This window comes from Ptychodera flava, chromosome 22 (assembly GCF_041260155.1).
Source record: "Ptychodera flava strain L36383 chromosome 22, AS_Pfla_20210202, whole genome shotgun sequence".
NCBI lineage: Eukaryota > Metazoa > Hemichordata > Enteropneusta > Ptychoderidae > Ptychodera > Ptychodera flava.
Window position 1 is genome coordinate 20642948 of NC_091949.1, and position 22884 is coordinate 20665831.

Here is a 22884-nt window from a genome sequence, read left to right on the forward strand (position 1 = left end):
CGAAAGCCAGCCCGCAGCACGGAAATTCATTAGGCAGTCATGGAATCTCTGATTGGTCAACTTCGTTACAAAATTTATTGAAGTAAAGTGTGATCTGTTGTAATTACCATTTATGGGGTTCGCAAGGGATGGGGCGCCTTGAAACCGTACGTGTTACGAACGGGCGTTCCGTACGGCTTTTTTAGCACACGCAAAATTATATTGTTCTCGATAATAGATGTATAATAAATATTATTATTTTTTATTATTATTATCATTAGACCAACTATATGTGCGCATGCGCTTTTTCACATAGTATGGCACGGCATCATCGGTTCTTTCCCCGGTTATTTCCAAGATTTAAAAATAACGCTGTTTCGTTATCGTTTTGTTGACAATTACGATGGCGTATGCTTGTACGCAACAACAGTGGAATTTCAGCTCTGATATTTGAACACAGATGGTGATATATTTTTTCGGCTATCGACGGAGAAAAAGTGTGAGTATAATGGTCTTTTAGATTATGCTACATTTAGGCCTACTGTACATTTTACAAGCAGACACTCTTGAGGGCGACGTGGAATTTACACACGGCCCCACCTTTGTTATGCGAATTCGTATTTCAGCATTATCTCTGTACGTGACGTTATTTGTTGTCAATGTCGTTCATCGTATTTTCGCCGATAACGCCTGACTTTCAACCGTGGTTTTCATGATATCATCATGTAAATTCGACCATTTGTAGACATGATTCAATATTTCTGCCACACTGTGTTAGTTATTTCTAATGGCGTAATTGCATGCGTGACCTAGATAATTTTAATGGGCCGTAAGCTTATGAGCACAGCGATTGCACATATGCAAGTACGCCGGCAAAAACATTACAACGTTTGTGGTGCAAAGAAATGGCGCATTTCCCTTTGCTGAGAAGATTATGACAATTTATTCTGTTGAGACAATGGCATATCGTTGTGATCGTTGTGATCATTATGTCTGGAACCTATTACTGCCTTATGGGTTTCCTTGCTGTACGTGATGAGATCAGTCTCTATACTGTAACGCAGTGCCAATATATTCGCACCTTCATACATCACTATACATTTAGATATCACATTTTACAAGGTAACGTCGACATAAGATTAGAAAACATTTGATTAGGAAACAATTTTCATATAGTTATATGGGTATTGTCAACATTATTAATGGTAATTTGTTTATATTGTAAGGTTATGTCAAATTATGATGAGAAATGTCTTTAGGCCAAGAAAAATAAAAGGTTTGTTTCTCATCCTCGCGCGCGTCAATTCAGACCTGCTGCATCAACCTTTTTTTCTGTTCATGAGGAAATAAAACGCAAAAAAACCGCAAAAATACGTGGCGATTATAAAATTTCGTTACTTACAACGTCAGTATATCAAAATGGCAATAAGTCCTTACAATGTAACTCTAATTGTGGGACTGAATTACAGGTAAATCTGGACTCATTATTATTGTTCAATTGAATTCCTTATAATCAAAATTCATTAATTTTGCAAGTTACTCCTGTAAGCAAGCTAAGTCAAAAGATTTTGTAGACAACATATTGCTTTTTCTTTCATTTTTATCCTTTCTGTCGTGATTCACGTCAAGTCCATCTTATTTGAAGTAGGATTACGAAGACATTGCAAAATTATTGAGTAGTCGTATATAATATAGTGCTGATAGAAAAAAAACGCTTAAACCACTGTTCACACATACATTTATATTAGGTTCCTGCATATTAATCACTGATATGCTTACGTTTTCAAATACACTCAATGTAGCTTTTCGATAACATGAAAAATCGTCAACTCTACGAATAAATCATTAATATTCTTTGGTTAATCACTGATACGCAATTACTTCTACTGGTGACGTTTCAAATATGTGTGGGAACTTTGCGATGTTGGCTGTTGGTGATTGCTGTATTGCAATTGGTCTGCACTGTAAAGTTAAGTGTAAAAGGATAGAACACCAATTAAACGCCTTTTTGTAACACTTTTTGAACGCGTCTAGACGTTCAGAAATTTAACACTACGTGTTCAACCAACGTTCAATTTTTTAACACACGTGTGCAGATTTTGAACGCTACGTGTTCATCAGACATTATATTGAACACCACAGTGTTCCATATCTGAACACACGTTGCACATGAAATGTGTTCAAAAAATTGAACGCATTTACGCGTTCAAAGGGCTGTAACACTTTTTGAACGCGTTCAACGATAAGTGTGTTAAAGGCTAGAACATAATGCGCGCTTGTTGAACACTTTTAATTTTGGGCATTCAGGGGTTGTTCAAGCCTTGAAATAACATTACAAACCACTGGTATACAGTAAAATTATTTTATTCTAAAAATACACAAAACATTTCTAGAGTAAATACAATAATTTACTGTAAAGTAGGCAAATAAACATTGCCAATTTGTATGTAAAGTTTGTCATAGGAAACTACCAACGGTGTTAACACCCTCCTATCAAAAGCATAAGCAATAAAAATCCCCATGAACACTGTAGATCGTTTTACAAAAAATGAACAAATACAAAACAGGTTTTACTTAAATATTGTGGATTGCGTTTTTAGGTTCATACTTGTTTAAAATGTACAAAAAATCATCTGAAAAAGCTCAAAATTTGGCTTACTTATTGTGTTGAAAACACATATATGTATGGAATGCATACTTCATTGTAGTAAGATGGTTTCTTAAAGACATTTCCTCTTGTATAGACAATTGTAAATTTTGAAGAAAAAAAAGTTAGTCAAGGCTTCTCTAGTGCACATGGCATATAGTTGTCCACATTAAAGTAAACACAACATGTCAAGTTGTCAAAGTGTCACAGTAAGGCACAACATGCAGAAAGTGGGGAAAATTGGTCCTTGGCAGGGTAAAACCTTTTTCCTTGTCCAACAAAGTCCTTCATAAACAAAAAGGTTAGTTTGTTTGTAATATCTTTCAATAAACAATGAAATAAATCGGTGTCATTTCAAAAATCTACTTCTCAGAAATTAAAAATATACTCGTAAAGACCTTTCAAATTCTGGTGTACCTTGCTATTAATTTTTATACAAATGTTTTTGCCAAAAATTGTAAAATTCACCCTTAAAATAAAAAAAATGTAGATTTCATCATAACGTATATATATCACATCCTGGTAATCCCTCATATCTTAAACATGTCTGAAATGTCTTTAATTTCTCAAAAATACAAAGTTCCAAATTTCTGCATAATTTGAACAATCTGAAAAAGGCTATCAGTAGAGATCTATGTCTCAAATATCAAAGCTGTTCAATTAGTAGTTTTGAAGAAGATTTTTAAAGATTCTTAGACCAAAAATGACGAAAATTGCCATGAAATATACAAATTTGAATATTTCATCACAACTAGCAAAAATTTGACTAGGGTCATTCTTAGGGACATGTTTACCAAATATTGAAGATGTCAGTAAAAGAGAAGAAGATTTTTGCCAAAAATAGCAAAATTAGCATCAAAAATATAAATTTGCACAGTTCATCATAATTTGAACATATGTGATTAGGGTAATCCCTGGGGACCTGTAATCCAAATATTAAAGAATTCGTACAGGCTGTTTTGAAGAAAAACTTTGGGATGTACAAATTTGAGGGCAATGCTACACATCCACCTATTTAGCTGACGGCAAAGCTAAAAACCAGTTGCTAAGAACAAGAGACGTGTTGAGCCACAATACAAAATTCTCTTAGGTTTGGTAGCATGCTATGATCAACTAAATGTTAAAAGGGCATAACCTTCCAAAGACGTGAAGTCTCCTTTATCAGATGCAAGGGGGAATGAAAAATTGAAGCAGTAAGTGACAGAAAATTCAGAGTGAAAATTTCAGAAAATTCAGTAATTCTGTCGGAGTGGACATTTTATTACTCTGAATTTTCTGTCGCTTTCAGCTATTATTTTTCATTCCACCCTTGCATCTGATAAAGGAGACTACACGTCTGTGAAAGCTTATCCTCCGGCAACATTTAGTTGATCATAGCATGCTACCAAAGCTTAGATTCATTCAGAAAAAAAATTTAGAAACTTATCAAAATTCAGTTACTGACCCTCGGAAGTTTAAATCTACATTAGAGATGAACTGAGGTTCTCAAGCTTGTTTCCAGACAGCTACCTGTACACTAATCTTCTTCATTATCTGTACCGCCAGCTTCTGTAACAACTCTTCGATTTTCAGTTATATCCAACTTTTTACATCCTGAAAAAATGCAACAATAGGTAATATGGCGAGATGAGACTTTAAATGAAAGACAAGGAGCTGATTAGTTTAAGGAAATGGGGATACTTTCATATACAGTGCCTCTTTTCAATACTGTTACAAAATATTGGCTTCTTCTTGTCATCAACTGATTAAAATAAAAAAAACAATCTCTCCTATGCTGAAACAATACATTGTATACTCTACAATGTTTAATTGATTTTTTACATGCAATTGTCTCTACTAAAAGACGTGTTAGCTGTGATTACGCAGCGGTACTATGCAAGGCGTATCGATCGCGCTCAGGTCAAGGGTTATCGCTACAGTTGTGTTGCAATGACCCTTGACCCGAGTGAGATCGATCGATAGGCCATGGCCAAAGTACCACTGCGTATTCATAGCTTGTTGTTGGTATACCAGCCACTAAAAGAAAAAAGGTTTCTTCACGTAGTTAAGCCATTTCAAAGTACAATGCGATTAATTTCGAAGGATATTAATACAGATGCTTCAAAATCTAATACCTTTAACTATTTTGGAGAGAAAACTTACCCTTTTTGGTCTTGCTTCAGCACGATCACGACTTCAGGGTGCGCTTACAAGAAAATGTCGCAACTTCCGTTTTGATGCATCATGGGATAGGAAAAAGCACCAAACTTGAACACCAAGTGTTTAGAAATAGAACGCCTCTTGCACGCCGATGTTAAAATTGAAACGTTCATGATGGTTTTCTGATTTTCTTTTCAAATTTTCAAAATTTCAACACGTAATAAACGTATAAAATTATTTTCTATACTTTCTTTTTTAGAAAAAACATGCTTTCAGCAATTTTAGACCGGAAATATTTTTTCATTTAGTGGGAAATTCGTTACACCAAAATCCGTGTACGTTTGCCGGACAGCGAGGCAGTAGTAAATTTAATATAGCCATTGTAAAGTAAAAAAACCCAAAAGATTGGTAATTGTTTCACAGTATTGTAAAATTTCTGTGATGCTGAGTTTTTGAACACTTGAAGGAGATGGTTGTTAACACTACGTGTTCAGGTTTAGAACACCATTGTTAATAATATGAACACTAGTGTTAACAATATGAACACTAGCCGTTCAAATTTGAACACCGACACGTACATTTTGAACGCGTAAAGACGCGTCTAGCGTCCGCTATTTTTACAGTGTGCTAAAGCCAAAAACAGTCCAGAAGGAAAAAAGGTCTTCTGTTTTGTAGCTGACCTGATTACTTTAAAAAATGTTTTGTGATAATCACAGTAGTTCTCTTTTTGGAGACTGTTGTGGCCCTTAAAGGGGCCGTTTCATGGTCAGCGGCTTGATTTGGTCTGTTTTAGTGAATATGTACGGTGAAAACAGTACCTCGGACTGATTGCTTTAGCAGAGGTACAGCCGCATCATTTGCCAAAAAACCGACGTGACATTTCTGTGCCAGGCCAACTCTTGGAATGGATGAATGCTTTCTTCTTCGCCTTCAAGTAGTATTTTTTGTTGACTGACAAGTTACGATAGATGTTCGAAAGTAAACCGTGCCCGGTATATCCGTGCTGAGGGCTCGCTTCAAACTTTCAACTTTGCAACCATCTTGAACAACGGCTACAGCATTTCGATCGTGTATGTTGTCTGCATCTCAGCGAAGTTCATACGGCAAACCAAGTTCTACCTGATTGCGACGGTAGTTAGGCATGCCGACAGCGATAATCTGTTTAATAATTACTTTTTTCTTGCCCATGACGATCGTGCACTGTCTTATGACTTGTCAGAAAATAAAGCCTTCGATAAATCGACGCATTTTTATAGGATCTTGTGGCGATGTCGGGAAATCCTTTTGTCGCGGTTATCAATAGAAATTTGGGACGTGTGAATGACAAGAGCTTTGAACTTGCTTCGCTCAACTTTTACACTCTTTTCATATTACTGAGGCAAAAGACTACGGCACATGAAAAAGTTGTTCTTTAACTGGTGTGCTTTTAAAAATTTGTCTCAACAGTTTTCTATCAGGTAAGTTATCCTTTGTGATAATTGTGAATAGCTGCACGTTTTCTCTTACGTTAAAATTTACCATTAAAGTAAAAAAAAGATTTCTTCAACAGATTTCTATCACGTTCTTTTGTGATCATTGTGAAGAGGTGCAAGTTTTCTCTTACATTCAACTTTACCGTATAAGCAATCAGTGAAAATAGAAATATCATTGGTATCGTAAAATCTTTCAAAAAGACTAGATGACGATATCGACTTCGACGGGTTTGACTTCGATGAAGAGGGCAATTATATCGACAAACGAAACGCGATATCCAAAGTTTCTTCCGCGCATGAACTGAAAATTCTTTGAATTTCTTCCGTTAATATGTTTCATCAATTTTGTAGTTTTTCTCATGTAATGAAGGTATTTATTGTTTGAATGGCATTTCGTGCTTGTGTGTGTCTTTTTCCTGAACTAGTCCCAGCAATGAGTAGAACGATAGTGTAACAGATTTTCAAGATTATGCACGCTTCTTTCGAAGTCTTGCGAGGGAAAAATACCCAACTTCATAAACGGCCTTGTACACTTACAGTTACAACAAAAACGTCCATGTTCGTACCATATGCCGAACAGTTGATCATAGATGACTGAATTCCACATCAAGAGACATTTCGGTCATCGACACAAGTAAAAAAAAAACTTCAGGGTTTATTGCCAAAAATTCAATACATCAAATAAGTAGATTGGCGCAGTAATCTGTTGTCTCGGCCAGCCGATGCTTCAACACTTCACCTGTTCGAGCCTGCCTGTTCGTAAGATCACATTTCGTTTCGAGATACGGTTAGACTTTTTGAAACTAGGAGCAAAATAATAAAACTCACGACGTGTAATTGATCGATTATTTTAAGGATTACGGTAAATGAAAATCGTACATAGAAAACATCGGACGGACACCATCCCACTGAACAGAAACTTACCTTGACCTCATGCACTGACACCTTTGACCTATTGCGTAAATTGACCAATCACAGCCAGCGGAACTCTAGGGACTTTCCCTTTACTTATTGTCTGACCTTTGTGGCCACGCAATGAGGAGCTAGCTGCTGCTGGGGAACGTACTTGTTGTACAAAGTTTCGTGGTGATTATCTATTCACGAAATACAAAGATTTATTGCTATCGTATTGTTTAGTAAAAGAAGGTATGGCAAATACGTTATATTTCAAAACTTGTGGATCTCCATTAATTTATACTTGTACAGATTCAACTTCCAGTATCTACACAGCATGGCAATGAGCCGATATCACAAAGTTTGAGTTGTCTATTGCGTGAATCAAAAGATCATTGGCATAAAAATTAGAATCGGAGGAATACGGTATATGCAAAGTAAAGTATTCCCACGACTTGCCTGTATAATGTGTGTTGCAGCGCTAACGGCTAACTTGATCTAAATGTTGCTACACTACTGGAATGGGTTTGGAAAGTTGCTTCTAATCTTGCTATTACAACCATACTTTCTGTCTGAATTGTTGCCGATACATACACATAATCGTTTTCTTTCTCGGCAGGGTTCTCTGTGTAAACCAACAGCCGCCTATTCCCCTGCTTTTGTTTCATCAGTACTTATACTCTCTCTTTGAATTTTACCCAACTAGAACTAAACAGTATAGCTACTATAGCAAGACTAGAAACAACTCCCTAAACCTTTCCCAGTAGTTTAACAAAATTCAGATCAACTTAGTCGTTCGTACTACCATAAAAACAGTCGAAACACAATTGCCTTGCCGCAGAAATTTGTAACAATTTACTCTAAACGGAAAAATAAATAGAAGAAAAGAAATTGAGTACGAGACGATGTGATAACAAATCGCTCTATCTATCTATCTATCTATCTATCTATCTATCTATCTATCTATTGGCCAATTTATCGAATCGATCGAGCGATCTATCGATTAATTGAACTATTTTTCTATTGAATTGATAGATCATTCGTTCTATCGATCGATCTGCCATCAATTTATCTATCGATCGATTTGTCTATCTATACATGGATTTCCCTATTAATCTATCTATCTATCTATCTATCTATCTATCTATCTATCTATCTATCTATCTATCTATCTATCTATCTATCTATCTATCTATCTATCCATCTACCTATCTAATATCGATCTATAAATCGATCGATCTATCGCTCCTTACGAATCGCTTAATCAAATATAGTCAGTTAATTGATACGTTATTGGTTATTTTGATGCGGTATTGGTTGACTTTTCTACTTTATCAGTTGATTCAATCCGTTATTGGTTCATTGATACGTTATCGGTAAATTTGTCGATACGTTAAGGGTTAGGAAAATTTACTACGTTATCGGTAATTTTTTACTACTTTATCGGTTAGAAGAATTTAATACGTTATCGGTTCGTTACTACTTTATCGGTTGATTTATTACGTTATCGACAAATTTTTACTACGTTATCGGGTTTGATACGTTATCGGTTCATTACTACGTTATCGGTTGTAACAGGGGTTCCTATGTCAAAATCCTGTCCGTCCTATTGAGTGTTGTAGTCCGCAAAAACTCGGGGGACCGAGCAAAACACATGTGACTCAGTGCGCTTAATCGACCTGACAGAATGAATACGCTAATCCTCATCAAATAATGACGTTTGACACCCTAATAAAGGCATTACACATACAAATAATGGCGTACGCACATCGCGTCATATATAGACATTACATAATCATATGTTGACGACGTCTAATCCAATACGGAAAACATCTGATCATGTATTAACATTATCTTTAAATAAAAAGAAGGCATCCATGATGATGTTCGTTAATAATAAAGTGCAGTACCAAAGTATATTGACATTACTTACCTAAGCGTATATCAGTGTCACTTAATCACATGTTAAAGCTTACTGGTCACATATTTTTTCCGCAAAAATGATGGGACTCACTACAATTGCTGATAGCACAAGGGTATGAGAACTCAAATGACAGCTATTCAGTGGCGAAATCTAAATCAATTTGCTAATTTGCATATTTTAATGAACCCATGATTTTCGGCGTTTTCGTCAAGAATGACAAAACGGGTTGATATAGAATGAGGCACATAGATACTGTTTGGTAATAGCGAGAGTTGATAGTATTTTGTTGACATGTTGTTGCTGCTTGCATGTTGACATGTTGTTGTTGCTTGCATAATTTATGCTAATTAGAGTATAAATTGCCATCGATTAAAAGTAATCGATTTTTGTGCTCGCCCGATTTTCACTGATGTGAAAAGGCATCCTCTATTACTTATGAACGTTGTTTTCTTATTTCACAGAGCAAGTCATTACACAGGTCTCCAAATAGATGGTCACGTCTTTATTAATCATATGCTGGGCGATACTCGTGGGTGTTGCCGCCAGTAAGTCTGCACTCCTTATTTGAGATTGTCTATAAACTACGGCGCGCCAAATGTTTCAAAAAATTTATCGTCATAGAGTAAAAATAAACTGTCAAATTTCTTTCTAAAAGAAGTCTTAAACGTGTATGAATAATAAAGAAAAAAGTTCTTTCGTCTATCATTGCATTTTATTAATGTACATTTTCATAAAAATAGCACTCATTTGCAGATATGTGTCATTAAATATTTGAATGTGTCTGTAGAGATAAAGATGACGTGCAACCGTCTTTCTCGATTGAAATAAAAATTCGATGGCATTACGGAAGAAAATATACGAGAAAAATATTACTGCAAAAAAGAGCAGTATGTTATGTAATGCTTAATTGTAAAATTCTTTAATCGTAATGATAAGATAAACTGTTTGCAAAAATTTGGAAATACCACACTCCCATACTTATTGACGTACACATACACGTGTATTTGATGTAAAGGTGCAATGAACGCTGATTATAAGGGAAAAGCAAAAAAAAATCAAGCACACACACAAAAAATGTTGAAATGATTAAAAAGTACTTGCACTACTACCAAAAAACAAAATGAATCACCATCAGGTCTGACTAAAAAAAGAAAGAGCTTCACAAATGAAAAGTCGACCGAGATCGCGCCGGCGTTGAGGCTGTAAAGAAACCAAAACGAGGTCAGATTGGAAAAACCAAATCGAGGTTACAAAAAAAAACCCCAAAACGAGGTTACCAAAAAAAAAAACCAAAAAAAAACAACTCAGTAGAAAAAAAAGAGGCCCGTTCGAGAAAAGAAAACAGAGTGGGACATCCCGCAGAAAAAGCCCAACATGAAAATTGAATAATTGTCAACGTCATGATTGTTACAGTTTAATGCCAGAGGGTTTTGGATCATCACACTCGTATGTTGGACAAGATATTTGGGGTATTTCAGCGATAACTCTCAGCTTCTAGTCTTCAATATCATCTCATGGACGTCCAAGTTACCGACACGTCCCATTATATATTAAACAGTTACAAGTGGACAAAACACTCGTGGTGGTTCGTTGGCTGCCAGCGGCCCCCTCGCTCATGGCGTGCCTCAATATACACTCGAGGTGGTAAGCCAGAGGCCGGCGGTCCCGTCGCTAGTACAGTACACGCCGGCAACCAGCGATCCCCTCGCTGTACAGTGTAGGGCCGCCTCTCCCAAACCATAGACAGAAACAAACGATGGCTAGCACTAGCCCACGGTTACGTGTGGTTCGATACATAGCGGCCGCCGTGTGGGTATGCATAGTAAAATTGCATACCACGCAGCGGCCGCTATGCATCGAACCACACGTAACCGCGGGTTTAGCCTCTGAACGGAGTGTGGCAAAGGCAAAAATACTCGGGCTAAACACTCCGTTCAGATTCGAGGCAACGTTTTCACTCGTGCATGCAGAACGCGAACGCGCCCGACTTGACAAACACTGATCAAGCAGCCGCTATTTCTCTGTATACTGTAGCTCTGGGTGGCAGGGCTGTGAGTTAGTGTAACGCCGGTAGCGCACTGCCTAGTCCTGCGTACAGGTCTGTGTGTTCCCGGCGTTATACGGCCTCCACTACTGTGGTGGAGGCCGTATAACGCCGGGAACACACAGACCTGTACGCAGGGCTACTCACAGCCCTGCCACCCAGAGCTATGTATATAGGCAACTGCACAAATACCGTAGCTCCATATATTGGACTGTGTGAATATAAAGCTTTCAGCAATGGGGATCGACATGTCTTGTATGTGCCGGTCTAGCCCTGCGAGTACAGTGAGAGTGTCTGGGGTTGCGAAGGCCGGACACTCTCGCCATACTCGTAAGGCTTGGGTGCCGATCCTGAGGGATCGCGGTTGCATTGCGCGCGTCGCTCGTCATGTCGCGACCATGGAAAACGATGGACATTCTCTCTACACACGGCAGATTTCTTCATAATTATTCATTTTTCATGATTTGGGTGATCTTTGAGGATAGACGAGGAATTATACCAAACAACGAGGTGGTTTATTATCATGGCATTTGAACGCGATGTATCGAACCACACGTAACTGTGTAGAAATCATGTAACGGCGATGACAGAGCGGCTCGGTGGAAGGCCTGCATAGCTGCAGTAGGCCCCCTGTCGTACCGCGCCTAAGGCATCCATATTTTTGCAGTGTTGCTATGAAGGGTCATGGGTTGTACGTCTCGCTCGTGATCTTAACTGGGGACTGCCTGAAATTGTCTCAGTTGACTTGACTCTCTGGAACTATTCACTGTTAACCTGGACTTTCTGTAGGTGATATTGCCCACTTCACTTCATCAAGTACAGTTTCAAGTAGCTCTGCTTGGCAGGGCCCAGCCAAACAGAGCTAGGTTTCAAGATGTCAAAGTTATCACTGAAATGCTCAATTAATATTTCGTCAACTTGAACATTGTAGTCTGCTGTTGGGGATTCATCGATCGAAGGAAACGTGAAGCATGAGTTTTTTGAATAAATTAATTGTAATTTCACGCGTTTTGGTTTTTTTTTCTGTGGCGAGTGCTCGTTTTTCTTTTTTTTTTCTTTCTTTTTTTTGCTGTGGCAAGTGCTCATTTGTTTTTTACTTTCCACAGGCCCACGCGTTTTTTGTATTTGTTGTGTTCATGGCATTTTTTTTTTTAATTTTTATTTTATTTTATTATTTTTTTTGGTAGATGATGTCCACTTTTGTCTTGAGCCATTACTGCCGATTTTTTCTCTGATTTTCTCTCTTTACTGTCAAAGCGGCTGGTGGTTCATGTTATATTTTGATTATCTATAATACGATTTTTATGAGACGTACTGCTTCTTAATTTTCTTAAGTACATAAATAATTTTATGTATGCATGGCTTTTTTTTGTCTGACTTTTATAATGATTTTCTGTATGTGGTTCACATTTTAATTTTTTGTAATTTTTTTCGGAGTGATAGTAGTGGTTTTTAGTGATTTTCTTGTGATTTTTGTGTACGTACCACTGTATAACATATTTCCTTTTTTTGTTTTGTAAAATCAGCACTCATTGCACCTTTACGCGAACTATTATACGTGTGTATGTGTGATAAGTATGGATTTATGACTTTTTCAAATCATTGAAAATTGTTTATTTCCTAGTTACGCTTTAAAGAATATTCTCAAGTTAAAATGAAGTATTAAATGAAATTTCTGTATTTGGATTTTTAATTATACTTTTCTTACTTATTTCCTTCCTAATGAGACCGAATTTTTATTTCAATTGAGAAAAACAGTTTATTTTTGCACTGAATCGATAAATATTTTTGAAACATTTGGCGCGCCGTACCGTAACTACGGCGCGCCAAATGTTTCAAAAATATTTATCATCATAGAGTAAAAATAAACTGTCAAATTTTCTTTCTAAATAAAGTCTTAAACGTGTATGAATAATAAAGAAAAAATTTCTTTCGTCCATATCATTTTATTTTATTAATGTACTTTTTCACAAAAATAACATTCATTTGAAAATATGTGTCAATAAATATTTGAATGTGTCTGTACAGATAAAGATGACGTGCAACCGTCGTTCTCGATTGAAATAAAAATTCGATGGAATTACGGAAGAAAATAAACGAGAAAAGTATTATTGCAAAAAAGGGGAGAATGTTATGTAATACTTAATTGTAAAAATACCCTTTAAACCGTAATGAGAAGATAAACTAGTGTTTGCAAAAATTTGAAAATACAATCCCATACTTATTGACGTACATACACGTGTATTTGATATAAAGGTGCAATGAATGCTGATTATAAAGGAAAAAAGTAAAAAAAAAATCAAGCACACACAAAAAAAATATTGAAATGCTTAAAAACAAAACCAAAAATAGTACTTTCACTACTACAAAAAACAAAGCGAACCACCATCAGGTCTGACTAAAAAAAGAAAGAAAATCACAACTGAAAAGTCGACCGAGATCGCGCTGGCGTTGAGGCTGAAAAGAAACCAAAACGAGGTCAGCTTGAAAAAAACCAAAACGAGGTTACAAAAAACAAAACAAAAAAAACGAAAACGAAAACGAGGTTACCCCCCAAAAAAGAAAGAAAAACAGTAGAAAAAAGAGGCCCGTTCGAGAAAAGAATTTAGAGTGGGACACCCCGCAGAAAAAGCCAAACATGTAAATTGAATAATTCTCAATCTGATTGTTAGAGTTTAGTGCCAGAGGGTTTTGGATCATCACATTCGGATGTTGGACAAGATATTTTGGGCATTTCAGCGATGACTCTCAGCTTCTAGTCTTCAATATCATCTCATGGACGTCCAAGTTACCGACACGTCCCATTCTATATTAAACAGTTACAAGTGGACAAAACATTCGTGGTGGTTCGTCGGCTGCCAGCGGTCCCCTCGCTCATGGCGTGCCTCAATGTACCCCCTTGAGATGGTAAGCTAGCGGCCGGCGGTCCCGTCGCTAGTACAGTACACGCCGCGCCGGCGACCAGCGATCCCCTCGCTGTACAGTGTAGGGCCGCCTCTCCCAAACCATAGACAGTCTGTGCCAAAGCCATGGAGTCCTACCCCAATAAAACGATGGCTAGCCGCTAGCCCACGGTTACGTGTGTGATTCGATACATAGCGGCCGCCGTGTGGGTATGCATAGTTGCATAGTAAAATTGCACGCGGCGGCCGCTATGTATCGAACCACGTGTAACCGTGGGTTTAGCCTCTAAACGGAGTGTGGCAAAGGAAAAAATACTCAGGCTAAAACACTCCGTTTAGATTCGAGGCAACGTTTTCAGTAGTACATGTAGAACCACAGGGTACACGGGCTTGTTGTTTATTTGTGTCTGTTTGTTTGTGTGTATGTTTGTGTTTGTTTATTTGTTATTTTTAATAAAATAACAGCGATAAGCTGTTTTGTTAATATTTGTCAATAAAGAGCAGTTTATTTGTTTATTTTGTTTATTATTTGTTTGTTTGTTTGTTTGTTTGTTTGTTGATACGTATTTCCGATGGTTAGGGTTAGGGTTAGGCTTAAGTTAGGGTTAGGGTTAGGGTTAGGGTTAGGCTTAAGTTAGGGTTAGGGTTAGGGTTAGGGTTAGGCTTATTCACTCCCTCTATATACTCAGACAAGGGGAGCAAGTGGGATTCCAACATCTGTATTTTCAAGTCAAGAAAAACACACCAAATAAATGCCGGACAATTGAAATATTGGGTTTGTGGCAGCATCATGTCCTGTACTTACCACACCTATCCTTTAATTCGATGGAAAGGGCAAAAATCGGCGATATTTAGCATCTTTCTCATTTGATTCGTACAGTTTGTACGGCAAAACGTAAGTGTCACACTTTGGCGGGTTAGTACGTCAGAGAAATTCAAATCGGACCAATCAGGCAGCTTGTTAGACTCACAGCAGTATACGCGAACGCCAGTTCTCAAGCGACTATACCACAGCAAGATGCAGTCGTGCCTGTGACTAATACGTGTTCGCAGATATCGAGAATGCAACAAAAAAGTCGTTGATTCACTGTTCATGACAACGGATCATACTTTAAAATAATAAAGTAACCATTAAAAGATGTAAAAACAATGGGAAACTCGAGTTCCCTTGACAGCAACGTAAGGAAAATGACACGTTTTTCCAGTACTTTCTTGATTCTTTGACCCTGCTCACCCCCGTCGCCTAAATAGAATAGTCTCACACACGTCTGCCATGGTTTATTTTCATTGACGGCCGCGATGTCTGCTTTCATGTGAACATGCAGTTGCTTTTGTTTGAAGCAATTATCCTTTCATTTGTGAAGCTTTTTTTCCTGGTGACTATTACAATCACTGCTATGTTGTTGTTTTCACAAGATGTATACGGTTTGATACAGGAATATTGAGTTGCCTTTCCGTGTAGGCAATATGCATGCCATGCCAGTTCACATACACTCAGATCAGCAGCATACTACATGTACATGACGTCTTTGTTTCAAGTTTGGGTTTTTTTCGTCGCTGAAATTTTACCAAAATGCCACTTCTGTATTCAGAGATTGTGTAATCAATACATTTGGATAAAGTTGATTTTGAAAGCGATAGACACATCCAGAGGAGTTGAAAAAATCGTGCATAAATTAGCATAAGTTAAGCGACCGTGGCAGAAAAAAATGGGATGCTCGAGCCCCTCCACAGTTTTTACCACCGTTCAGTGTTGCCGAACCGGGGGCTTATAGTATACTCGGACGAGTACAGTATTGTTCGTAGTTGGAAGGTTACTGCCCGTAGTTTACTTTCGATAGCTAGAAAACTATTAGAATTGAACCAATACCAAGAACAACTTTTCCAGCCGCGGAAATTCAACCGTGGCGTGGCGACCGTCTCTCTGTATTTGTTTACTTCCGGGTTTACGCTCATGTTTTTTTTCCATTTAGGCTCGTATATCTCACGAACTGATTGGAAATGAGTGCGTTTCGCACAGATGTATAGTTGAAGTACTCTAGTGGAACCTTCTTCTCATAAGACCAAAGTGAATGTTGCGGCATACAAAGTTGTCGACGATTCGTAAAGGGAAAATGAACATGGCAAAATGCGCCAAAATAAAATCATCCTGGTTCGAGCCCCACAACGGTAACGTCTCCAGTTCGGGCCGAGGCAGGGCTAACAAGCTATCTGATTGGTCCAATTTGAATTTCACTGACGTACTAACCCGCCAAAGTGTGACACTTACGTTTTGCCGTTGTAAACTGTACGAATCAAAGGAGAAAGATGCTAAATATCGCCGATTTTTGCCCTTTCCATCGAATTAAAGGATAGGTGTGATAAGTACAGGACATGATGCTGCCACAAACCCAATATTTCAATTGTCCGGCATTTATTTGGTGTGTTTTTCTTGACTTGAAAATACAGATGTTGGAATCCCACTTGCTCCCCTTGTCTGAGTATATAGAGGGAGTGAATAAGCCTAACCCTAACCCTAACCCTAACCTAACCCTAACCCTGACCCTAACCTAACCTAACCCTAACCCTAACCTAACCCTGACCCTAACCCTAACCATCGGTAATTAATATAAACAAACAAACAAACAAACAAATAAATAAATAAACTGCTCTTTAATGACAAATATTAACAAAACAGCTTTTCGCTGTTATTTTATTAAACATAACAAATAAACAAACACAAACACACACAAACAAACAAACAAACACAGACACAAATAAACAAGGAGAAAGAGCCCCTGTGGTAGAACGCGATCGCGCCCGACTTGACAAACACTGATCAAGCAGCCGCTATTTCTCTGTATAACTGATTAATGTAGCTGTGGGTGGCAGGGCTGTGAGTTACCGGCGTTACACGGCCAGACCGTATAACGCCGGTAACTCACCGCCCTGGCACCCAGAGCTATGTATACTAGTAAGCTACTGCACAAATACCGTAGCTCCATATATTGGACTGTGTGGAAATAAAGCTTTCTGCAGTGGGGATCGACATGTCGTGTATGTGCCGGTCTAGCCCTGCGAGTATAATGAGAGTGTCTGGGGTTGCGAAGGCCGGACACTCTCGCCACACTCGTTAGGGGAGAACCATTGATTTTTTTTTTTGGGGGGGGGGGTATGGAGGAAATGGGTATGGGAGCAAATTTTTTTTCCTGTCACAGTGACAGCAATTTTTTTTTTCTACTGTCAGAGCTGCATCAATTTTTTTTTCAAATGGAGTAGCAATGCAAATTTTTTTTTCTTTGTCATCAAGTTTGTGATGCGTTGTATATAAGGGAGCCGTAATTATTTACGGCCTGAAACTCAGAAATTTCAAGTGACACCCCCCCCCGTCAACCATGATGAATTTGAGTAACTCCCCTCTCTAACTCTTAAATTTGACTGATCCCCCCACTTAGAAAAGTTAAATACAAATACATGTATTTGTAAAATTTACAAAATACAGCAATTTAACAGTAAAGACCTTTGAAATCCTGATGTACTCTGCTAGACTATCATCAGTTATCTCATGATGGTTCAAAAAAGGTGAACCATCAAAATGAAATTGCAAGTCACAATAAAATAAAGATATAAAAGCTCACGCAGTATCTAACCATATAGTATATTGTTTAATTTGGATGGGTATTATGACAAGGTTTTCACTAGGATATCTGACCGGGCAGAATTTTAAAGTACAGGGGGAGAACACGCGAGAGGCTTAGGGGGAAAGTGTCACAGGGGCTTTCCCGTATCTTGCATGGAAAGTTTAAGATATTGATGTGTGCAATGGTGCAGTCTGGTGCTATCTGAGAGGTGTTTTTTAATTTTTTTTTTACTAAGTGAAACTGTTAGAACACCTCAAGGGGGAGAGCACGAGAGGGGGTTTCCCCCTCTCATATTGGAAATTTTGGGAAATTGATGTGTTTAATGGTGCAATCTGAGAGGAGTTTCAATTTATTTCGCCGAAATAAATTGAGTAACCCGTCCCCCTTCTTCCTTTCCACATTTTGAGTAACGCCCCTGAAGTTTTCAATTTTTTTAGTGACCCTCTCCCTTGTATTTCATTACATTTGTTGTTCCTCAATTTTTCATTGTCAACTTGTACATCTTCCTATATATTTATATTGAGAGAATACTATATTGATTTTAACACTAGTTTATTGACTCCTGTCTTGTGTTTTAAAATTTTCACAATTTACAGAAGTCAAAAGTCCCCTTTAGATAGTGCCTATGCCATTGAAATATTGCAACAGAAATCCTGAAATATGATTTCTTGGGTCAGGAAAGGGAAGGAAAACATTGAGTGCACTGAGGTGTAAGTAGACCTATGTAGTGCATGCTTATATCATAAGTGCTGGGAAAAAAACATAAGAATTGCTTGTGGTAAAAACATTTGCGCCGCCTATGGCGGCGCGCCGGCAAAGAATACATGAGAATAAGGTTTCCAAATTTTGCTTATTTCTGGTGCATTGTGACAATTTTTTTTTCACTTCTGTCTGTTATGACAATTTTTTTTTCTCAGGCCATGACAGGATCAATTTTTTTTTCTTCTCTCTCACCTGGTGACAATTTTTTTTTCTCAAAATCCTCCATACCCCCCCCCCAGAAATCAAATGGTTCTCCCCTTAGGCTTGTGCCGGTCCTGAGGGATTGCGGTTGCATCATAGTGCGAGTTTATAGTTGCGTCGCTCGTCTTGTCGAACACGAAAAAACGATGGACGTTCTCTCAACACGCTGGCCGCTATGTATCGAACCAAACGTAACCGTGTAGATATCATATAACGGCGATGACAGAGCGGCTCGGTGCAAGGCCTGCATGTGAGCCCCCTGCCGTACCGCACCTAAGGCATCCATATGTTCGCAGTGTTGCTATGAAGGACATGGGTTGTACCACAGTCGTTTGGAGAGCTATTCAGCGCTGGGTCTATTCGCCCCATAGACGAGTGTGCAGAAGCGAGAAATTTCTCGCTTCTGCACACTCTCGTCTATGGGCGAATAGTCCAGCGCTGAATAGCTCTCCAAACGACTGTGGTTGTACGTCTCGCTCGTGATCTGAACTGTGGACTGTCTCAAATTGGCTCAGTTAACTTGACTCTCTGGAACTATTCACTGTTAACCTGGACGTTCTTTAGGTGATATTGCACTTCACTTCATCAAGTACGGTTTCAAGTAGCTCTGCTTGGCTGGGCCCAGCCAAACAGAGCTAGGATTCAAGATGTCAAAGTTATCACTGAAATGCTCAATTAATATTTCGTCAAACATTGGAGTATGTGGTGATCGAATTCCCGGCTGTTGGGGATTCATCGATCGAAGGAAACGTGAACCATGAGTTTTTTGAATAAATTAATTGTAATTTCGCGCGTTTGGGTTTTTTTTGTGTGGCGAGTGCTCGGGGTTTTTTTTGTTTTTTTCTTTTTTTCCGTTTTTCTTGTGGCGAGTGCTCATTTGTTTTTTCTTTCCACAGGCCCACGCGTTTTTTTGTATTTGCTGTGTCCATGGCATTTTTTATTTTTTTATTTTTATTTTATTTTATTTATTTATTTATTTAGTTTTTTAGTAGATGATGTCCACTTTTGTCTAGAGCCATCACTGCCGAATTTTTTCTCTGATTTTCTCTCTTTCTGTTAAAGCGGCTGGTGGTTCATATTATATTTTGATTATCTACAATACGTTTTTATGAGACGTACTGCTTTTTAATTTTCTTAAGTACATAAATAATCTTATGTATGCATGGCTTTTTTGTCTGATTCTTTTATAATGATTTTCTGTATGTGGTTCACATTTTAATTTTTGTAATATTTTTTTCCGAGTGGTAGTAGTGGTTTTTAGTGATTTCCTGTGATTTTTGTGTACGTACCACTGTAAACATCTTATACTTTTTTCGTAAAATCAGCACTAATTGCACCTTTTACGCGAACTATTATACGTGTATGTATGTCGATAGGTATGGATGTATGACTTTTTCAAATCGTTGAAAATTGTTTATTTCCTATTACGCTTTAAAGAATATTCTCAAGTTAAAATGAAGTATTAAATGACATTTCTGTCTTTTGGTTTTAATTATACTTTTCTTACTTATTTCCTTCCGTAATGACACCTAATTTTTATTTCAATCGAGAAAGACAGTTTATTTTTGCATTGAATCGATAAATATTTTTGAAACATTTGGCGCGCCGTACTGAGAATCTTCATTCTTACTGTAGGTATATGTATTCCTGAATGGATCACTTCTCCAGAGGACTCGCAGGGCTTCGAGGGAGGGAATGTCACCTTTAAGTGTCATTTTCGACTTTGTCCGGGAAGCACCGCACCTGCCTGGACGCAGATCACGCCAGACAACTTGCCTCAGTTGATCTCTCTTGGCAATCAATCAAATTCACAGCGCTTTTCCATCACTGGCGATCAGAGTATTGGGGAATATAACTTACAGATTAGAAATATAAGCTTGCAGGACGCTCTGAGCAGATGGCAATGTTCACAATTCAGAGCAAATCCACAACATAAACAAGTAACACTTAAAGTAATCGGTAAGTAACTCTTGTGAAACTTTTTGTTGTTTTAACGTCAGTATCTTGTTGCATCTCCTCTTTAAGTTAATTTGGATGTAAGGTCTAACTATGGAGGTTTAAAATCCAGAGTCTAATAAAATGCATTATAGCTGACAAACAGTAATTTATTTTAATAATAAACTTCACATTTACAAAGCGCCAGATCTACGAACTCAATGCTATACAATCCTTAAGAAGAAAGTAAGCTATCGTTTGAATAGAGAAGTCTTTAGAGCATGACGAAAACATGAAAAGGATAAGGAGTACCGGAGATTAACGGGGATAACTATTCAAAGCAGTCTGATCAGGGTAGGAGAATGATCGTTCACCAAAAGATGTTTTGTTCACCCATGGGTTTAGAGAAGTCCGGAGTCAGAATGAGATACTACGGTGTTTTCACTCGGGTTTGAACCCACAACATACGGTACAGTCATCTAGCGGGGAAGCAACAGAAACACCCGCTCGGCCAAATTCCCACTCCGAAAATAGAGTGGTTCAATAACCGGCTAAGTTGTTACATTTTTCTGACTGCGACCGCTCCATGCGTTGTAGAATTCAGAAGCTCACACGCTCGCACACTCGATATCACCCATCGCACATCAAAACTTTATACGAGCAATGAAAACATCGCTTTACTGGGCGAAAGACAGCCTATCCAGAGTTACCAACCCAGGGTAGAAAATACGGTGTTTTCAATCGGGTTCGAACCCACAACATACGTATTTCCGAGAGATAGGGAATTTCCTTCGAAAAAAGTGGATCGGTAAGTTTATTTTTAAGGCTGGATGGTAGATGGTATGGATAAAAGATGCGGATGACTTGGTGTTGTAACTTTAATGAAATATGGGTTAGCTCGTACGAGACGTGAAGAAATGCAAAGATACCTTTGAGATCCGAAAAGAAAACAGTTGCCTTTCACTGTACATGACAGCCAGTCCTTCTGGAGACAAACGTGCGATAGTTTTCATACAGTGGCCAGTTGGTGACAAATCGACGCAGAAAGAGAGAGAGAGAGAGAGAGGAGAGAGAGGAGAGAGAGAGAGAGAGAGAGAGGAGAGAGAGAGAGAGAGCGAGAGAGAGGAGAGGAGAGAGAGAGAGAGATGGAAGGAGGGAGGGAGGGAGGGAGACGGAACAGATATACTGGGAGACAGCGACAGAGACCGATAGAGACTGAACACAGACAGACAGACAGGCAGAGTTATACTTATTTATCATGGTTCCTAATTATTTTATAGAGATATTGAATGGATCCTTCTTGTATTTCGAATATGTGATATTTGTAAACTCGAGTAATAGATATTTATGTAATATTGCTCTGCATTCCCTTCATCGAGCATTTTACCCTCTGAAAAGATACAATCAAGTTTTGGTATATATATGAGAACACATCGAGTATGTTTGGTACCTATTACTCGAGTTTAACGCATACACGCGATCGTCAGATGGGTATATATATATATAATTATATATATATTATATATATAGTATATATATATATATATATATATACACTATATATATATATATATATATATATATATATATATATATATATATATATATATATATATATATATATATATATATATATATATATATATATATATATATATATAGTATGAGTTACAAAATAAAGTTGATGAGTTAAAGAATACAATCACTTCTAACCGGACATTGTGTCGGTTAGTGTTCAGGCACTGTTATCTGCCTTACACTTGAATGTGTATAGTAAATTGTTCCAGTGTTTGTAACTAATCAATGGACTTACTCGAAATAGAAATGATAGTCCACTTTTAAAACGGTTTCATCCATTCTTCATTGCAGTACCAACAGAAAAACCAAAAGTCACCAATAGTAGGTATGGAAATACAGGTTATAACGAAGATGACGAAGTCTCAAGAGCAAGATCCCAAGGTACTTTCCAATGGTTTATGAACAATGATCGCGTTACCCTCTTTGTAGAGACACAAATTGACCTAATTGGCGATACTACTTTCAGAAGCCTTTGTTGGGTACATTACGCCTCACAGTAGCTATAACTACTGTTAGTAGCACAGACGTGGCTAATATTTTTTGCCGCACGAATCAAGCCTCCAACAGTGAAAGTCGCCAGTCATCAACTAGCGTATCTAATGTGATTGCTGCGGTTTCCCAACGCGTCTCGAAAGACATGATTTTAGCTTCTGATTAAACTTTCATTAAGAAAGCTTTAAACCATTGTCTTTCAAATCAAAAATATTACATCAATGATAAGCGTGCAAAAGTTTGGACAAGATAAACAAATTACTCCATTCCATTCCATTGAACTTGAACTTACTC

At 37.9% G+C, this 22884-nt stretch overlaps 1 protein-coding gene across 2 annotated transcripts in view; it reads left to right on the plus strand.

Annotated features, from left to right (window-relative positions):
* The first annotated feature begins 363 nt into the window (after positions 1-363).
* Positions 364-22884, plus strand: part of LOC139122933 (uncharacterized) — a 55722-nt gene continuing 33201 nt past the window's right edge. For both annotated transcript variants that reach the window (XM_070688811.1, XM_070688809.1), the window contains exons 1-4: positions 364-478; positions 9517-9600; positions 20221-20544; positions 22390-22479. In XM_070688811.1, the coding sequence (XP_070544912.1) occupies positions 9546-9600; positions 20221-20544; positions 22390-22479 (469 nt within the window). In that variant the 5' untranslated portion in view covers positions 364-478; positions 9517-9545. The remainder of the gene's footprint in view (positions 479-9516; positions 9601-20220; positions 20545-22389; positions 22480-22884) is intronic.